The sequence below is a fragment of the Loa loa genome (genome assembly GCF_000183805.2).
Source record: "Loa loa unplaced genomic scaffold supercont3.599, whole genome shotgun sequence".
Classification (NCBI taxonomy): domain Eukaryota; kingdom Metazoa; phylum Nematoda; class Chromadorea; order Rhabditida; family Onchocercidae; genus Loa; species Loa loa.
The window spans coordinates 2691-9106 of NW_018108779.1; the positions used below are offsets into that span (position 1 = coordinate 2691).

Consider the following 6416-nt stretch of genomic DNA (forward strand, 5'->3'; position numbering starts at 1 on the left):
GAATCATTACAGTCTAAGTTGATAAGATAATTATTTTTATCATTTTGATAATTATATCCGAATGCATGAAATGATCATTACAGTCAAAATTGATACGATAACCGTTCTTATCATTTTGAATACATTGAAAACGATCATTACATTCCAAATCGATAAAATAATCATTCTTATCATTCTGATGATTATATCCGAATGCATGAAATGATCATTACAGCTAAAATTGATACGATAACCGTTCTTATCATTCTGAATACATTGAAAACAATCATTACATTCCAAATTGGTAAAGTAATCATTCTTATCATTCTGATAACTATATTTCGAATGCATGAAATGATCATTACAGTTAAAATTGATACGGTTATCATTGTTATCATTCATGATCGACCATTACAATTGTCATTTATTGTGAATTATGATAAAAAAATATCATTTTAAAAGGAATAGCACAAAAATAATTATTAAACTAAATTGTACTATGAAATAATTTATACAAACTTTAACATAAAACATCATTTATGATGGAAGAGAATGAGAAGAAAGTATTAGCTGGCATATGTATGTGTGATAGATATATTATGAAAACGAATGATTGATTGAAAGAAACGAAAAAATGTTGCAAATTCATTTGCTTATCGTTATTTTCAAACATAGAAGAAAGGTGCATATGCTTAATTTTGATGGATAGCTTAGTTATCCTATAACTTTTAAGCTTAGAATAAATGAAATATCTATTAAAAGTTAAAAAAAAAAAAAAAAAGAAAAAAAGAATAGAAGTGCAAATAATGGATAATGATTGAAAAAAAAAAGAAGGAAGATATAGTGGCATCGTCAAGAAGCTTAAAAAATTTAAGCCTAAGCTTTATGAAGTAAAGTACGGAAGCTTATATCTAAGCCTATAGGCTTGAATATTCGTTGTTATCATTTCAAAGATACTATTCTAACTTATTCCAATAAACTAAGTGATATCTTATCGATAATGTGATACATTTGTCTTATTGAAATCGTATAAATATCTAGAATTTCAGAAGCTTAACTTTACATTACTTTATTATACTTTATAAATAAGCATAAGTTATTAAATTAAATACCCTCAATAAATCTTACAACGAAAATATGATTACTGTATCTGGTATAATCATCAAGAGGAAGAATGTACGGGATGGTTTATGACACCATTCGATCTTCTCATGTTTATTTCAGGTAACTAACTTCCCTCTATCACTCTCTCTCTCTCATTTCCTATTCATTTATGATGTACTATTTGTCATCCTTAAAATATACCTATTAATTTTACCTGTTTAATTCACTCGTTTTTTTTTCCTTTCAGTGGTATATTTTATAGGACTCTCAAAAATCATTTAATTTAACATTATTAATATTATTATTTCGAAATTACAACAATTCATCATAGTTTAAGAGTTAGAGTTATCCTGGAGAGAAGATTTAATTGTTTGAGAATTAGGTAAAGAATGTTAGAAATGGCCTAAAAAGATTTAACTAATTCTAATTTTCCTTGTATTGATAAGAAGTTACTTAGCTTTTATCATATATTAACAAAATTTCCATCCATAATTTTTAATACTTTTCAGTAATATTGAGAAGTTGTCATTTATTTGGCATCAATGACAACAACGAATGGCGGACATCATCAACAACGACAAGGTACTGATAGTGGATTATTAATAAGAAAAATAATGGAGGATGATAAGACACATTTTGTCCAACCGGAACGTCCCACTTCTGAGGTTTTTCTTTTTTTCTTTTTTTTGCTTCACTATCACTTCTTATCTTCTATTCTTATCAGTGACATCATTTGTTGCTGGTTGTAGTATGTAAGATCGAAGAACCGTTTTTCTATTTAGTTGACGGGAGAGTAACTGCTAAGATAACTGTATTGATGAGATTTTTGTTAATTTTGTTTTGTATTAATATGTTACATTTAAATCTCACTAAGGCATGTTTTCCTTTCCAGGAACAAGGAAATGAAGAGCTACAGTTTGGAAGGGAAGGTGGTATATATGATATAGATCAGGAAATTGCTTCATTCTGGCCTCGTGTTCGTGCAAAAATTGAACAAATCGATCCAGTTAGTTCATTTTTAACATTCAACTTAACTCGTCATCCCTTCCAAAATTTTCTAAGATTTGCTCCATAACTCTTAGAGATCTGCTCCATGAAGTTTAAGTAAAATTGCTGCTGTCGGAGTAGTTCAAATTTAACGATACTTTTCCAAAAGGCTTATAGAGGAAAATGTGCTATCTGAATAGATGAGCGTCTTTGGTTACTTGCCTTTTAAAATAGTTTAAAGTGAAGATAAAATATTGAACTCGTTGTCTTTCGAAATTTAATACATCCCATTGTAAAGTGCAATATTTTTGCAGAAATCATTACGTGAAATAAGCCGTCATCAAGAATTGCAGTTGCCCTTGGCAAGAATAAAGAAAATCATGAAATTGGATGATGATGTCAAACGAATGGCAAGTTTAATTACTTCTTTCTGCCTCTAACTTTCTTTAGTTAAAACTTCAGTTCTAATCATATTTCAGCTTTCATAAGTGTTTCCTACGATTTCATCTTTTATCCTAAAATACTGCAGTTTATTAATGAACATGTATTAGTAAATAGAAGGGAGTAAAGAAGGCAATCTCCGGTAATTTTATGATTCGCCAGCATTTTATCGGTTTCCACCATATCATTCGCGTAGCCATGAAAATGGCTGGAATTCCAAGTTCAATGATGACATAATGATCAACACCAACTCATGGATTGGCCCAGTTTCAGATGATTGGCTCAGAAACGCCTATTTTGCTTGCAAAAGCATCAGAAATCTTTGTTGAAGAATTAACACTAAGTGCTTGGAAACACACAGAAGATAATAAACGGAAAACACTGCAAAAGTCGGATATTTCTCAAGCTGTAGCCAGGTATCTCTATTCTATTTCTTTGATATAATTTTTCGTTCTTTGGTAACTTTATTTACTCCTTTACATTTCATTGCATAGTGTAGGATTTGCATATTTCAAGAGTATGGTTTTAGAAATTCAGTCTTAATATTTTTTAGATTTGTTTTGAGATAATGTTTTTTCCTTTTCTTGCAGGAATGACATGTTCGATTTCTTAATTGACATCGTTCCACGAGAAGATCCAAGGTGGCCATCGCAGACGAACAGTCGTGTAGGTTACTTTTTCTCTATTCCTTATAGTTTTTCATCGCTAATTTACCTAATCATACTCCTATGTTTTATTCAGTCGATATCGTACTCATCATTTGGGATTTTTTTAATAATTTTACTGGGATCATCATTCATGGATTGTTTCCTGTAGTTAATTCTGCGATAGATGCAGTTCCTAATTCTTTCAAGTCTTGATTTGCATGTTGCCGTAAAGTAAAACTGCAAAAAAAAGACGAAAATCAGGGTAGCTATAAACTGCTACAAAGTTTATTTCCAGTACCTTTAGGTAAGTGTCAACTTTAATGTCTGCATCAGTTTGTTTGTGTTGCTACCTCATTAACAAACTAAGATATTGCATCGCAGTTGGAGAAAGGAACTTGACATCAATCTGCGATAGTCTAGCTGTGTTTCTAGCATCGATCTCCAATGGCAGATCGGATCTTGTTTTATAAAGAGTTTCGAGTCGACCGAGACTTCCAGTGCGAATAAGATTTGCAGACATTTGGATGTCTTCGAGATTCGAGCTGGTAATTGTCGATTTTTGGTTTGCAGAAATTAAAAGGAAAGCACTTTTCTTTCCCGGTAAAACATTTTATATTGCAGCAAGGGCAATCTGAAGAAGTACAAGCAGTTGTTGCGGATGCCAACAGCATGGTACCTACGAATGGAAATGTTCAATATGTTTTACAGGTATTTAGAAAGTGTTTTTCTTCCCTTATCCTATTTGACTTTGTTCCGGCCTTTTACAGCAGCGGTTCTAATGTAATGTTTTTTGAGGAGGAATCATGTTCCAAATTTTACGAAAAAAATTTGGAGATCTGAACGGAGTCATTCTCTTATTTAAATATGTACTGCGCTTCCATATCTTTGTTATTATTTCATTGAAATAAATTGATAGTTTCCATTTAGGTTGGATCCTCAGATGGAGCGCTGGCAACAGGCTCAGTTGTACAAGCTACTCAAATTGGACAGCCAATACAGCTGCCTATAGGTACAGGTAACCAACCTATCCAACTGATTGCCCTGAATTTACCGGAAGGCAACATACAACAATTCCAGGTCCAACTTCCTCCATCGTCATAACCCATACATATACTTCTATTTTATATATATTTATAGATTATTATTGATTGAATGATTCAAATTTGCATCTTTTATTACCGGTATTACCTTTATTACCGCTCTACTAACCATCCTTTTTCATATCATGTCCAACATGATGAATCTAGCTCCATCAATCCCTCGCCCTACAACTAGGAATTACTTAGCTCTACACACTTTGAATTGAGGTAATCTCAAATTGTGTTTAATGCATTTACAATAAATGCATAGATACATTTTTGTTAGAACTAAATAAAATTCTACATTTGGTAAAAGAAACGTATGAAAAGCATACGTGAAGCTAGGTGCTAGGAAATGGAGAGAATTTGATGGATGTTTCCATGTTTCATATATTTTGTTTAATTTGTCAAGAGACAAGTCCATTGTGATCTCATTTTATTGTGTTCATCTTGGTTCCAAACCCTGTATACATATATACGATTTTTTTTTTATTATGTAGCTGAGGAAAAGTTTGTAAAACAAGAAAAACTGTGAAGTCCGAAGTTTATCTGAGAGAATGACATCATTGTTCATCGGGATGTTAACTTCATTCTCCCTTTTCTTCATTTCCGTTGGCACAATTTTTTACTTTATACTGTCCTTGGCACTAAGTGACAATAAATGTTTGGAAGTGCATATTATTAGGAATTCATGACTAATTAACTAATTCAACATTCAGCTTATTCTGCTCAAGGTAGAATTTTACTTTGCATTGCATATCCTTCCGTACCTTACAAATTCATGTGAAGATTACTCTCCATTTCTGAAATTCATCATTGTTTGTTTATTAAGCAAGAAATTATTTACAGTATCTTTTACACGAAGTATTGACCGCTCATTAAGGAAAGAACGAGAAGAAAGCAAGAAAAATAAATTAAGCAGAGTAAGGCAAGCATAGAAAGATATTTGAAATTATGCAATGCATTGACCTGCAATAATTGTTAACGTAGAACAGACCAGTAAACCAGATGGAGCGAACAGGTTGTTGCTTTTTCAGTGTACCATACTTCTGTCCACTCTTGGATATTATTTAAATTTTTAAAGAGAAATTTGATCAGTTCAGCTGTGTATTTGTCAAACTTTGCAACTGAGCTGTAAATTGTTTAACTAGGGAAATGAGGACATAACGTTTATTCAACGACGACCTGCCGAAGAAATGCTTTTAAAGTTTATGCAGTATTTGATCCTGCGGGAGGACTATAATCTAGTCTTGGATAATGAGCATGGTATGATGACGCATCACACATATAGACAGCATTCATAGAGTAAAAAAGATCGAGAGTGACTGTCTAAATGACTGAATTTCACACAAACAACAGAACAACATCACTATGCATATGAAAAGTTGATAAAATATGGGATAAAATAATTACAGCACCAATGTCAAACCAATTACCTTTGACGATACATTGGTTGACATTTTTATTATTACTGATTCAGACCTGGCGGTGGTGGAGCTCGGAAACGTGGAAGTGTGCTTTCCGCATACTTGACTGTTGGACTGGATTCGTGCATACTTTCCCATTCGTCACCTTCGTCCACCCGACAAAGATCACCACCAATTTCGCATGTACCTCTTCCTGTTAAAACCCAATTTTCCCAGAATGTAAAAGTACACTCCAATAAGAGCCAATTCCATAAAGACACCTAATTACTTTGATTGCCTCATGTAAAAAGAAATTCCTTAAAGAAAAAAAAAAAAAAGAAAAAAAAAAAACTCTTCCCAGTTTCTTCCTCTATATAGAGATGGGATTATGAATGCCGTAGAATTTAACCTAAGTGTCCCCCTCAACAAGTTCTGAAAATTAAGAAAGCGATCTACGGGCAGAATGCACAATCTACTTTTAGTCTACTTCCATCTAACATAAATGAAATTTCTGGCAATGTATAAATGAATGCCACCTTGCACTCGTCCTAAATTATTCGAGCTTGAGCATGATGAAGCTGTTAATGATATCAGTGAGCATGGTCGTCGAGTACCTTCCACAAAACCAAAGTCACGCAACCCACTAAGCTGTAATAGGAAAACAAGAAAGTTTGAAATATCCTGAATCTTGTAGAGCATATTAAACTTGCACAGTTTAATAACCAGTGATATATTGAGTACCTTCAGATTTTAGATTAATCGGTCCAAAATAA

The 6416-nt window shown here is 32.6% G+C and overlaps 3 protein-coding genes across 3 annotated transcripts in view; 1 reads left to right on the forward strand and 2 right to left on the reverse strand.

Annotated features, from left to right (window-relative positions):
* Window positions 1–1147: 1147 nt before the first annotated feature.
* LOAG_11522 (hypothetical protein) lies at window positions 1148–4259 on the forward strand (the record flags this gene model as incomplete). Its single annotated transcript, XM_020448364.1, has 8 exons — window positions 1148–1203; window positions 1593–1748; window positions 1976–2089; window positions 2385–2468; window positions 2785–2927; window positions 3102–3177; window positions 3780–3866; window positions 4086–4259. Exons 2-8 carry the CDS (start codon window positions 1626–1628, stop codon window positions 4257–4259), a joined length of 801 nt encoding a protein of 266 aa, XP_020301485.1. The 5' UTR covers window positions 1148–1203; window positions 1593–1625.
* Window positions 4260–5322: 1063 nt separating this feature from the next.
* Window positions 5323–6416, reverse strand: part of LOAG_18864 (RhoGEF domain-containing protein) — a gene marked incomplete at its 5' end in the record, with an annotated part of 10661 nt that continues 9567 nt past the window's right edge. Inside the window, one exon of the mRNA XM_020451526.1 lies at window positions 5323–5857. The remainder of the gene's footprint in view (window positions 5858–6416) is intronic.
* Window positions 5706–6342, reverse strand: LOAG_11523 (hypothetical protein; the record flags this gene model as incomplete). Its single annotated transcript, XM_003147041.1, has 2 exons — window positions 5706–5857; window positions 6180–6342. The coding sequence occupies 2 exons, from the start codon at window positions 6340–6342 to the stop codon at window positions 5706–5708; spliced, it is 315 nt and encodes a 104-aa protein (XP_003147089.1).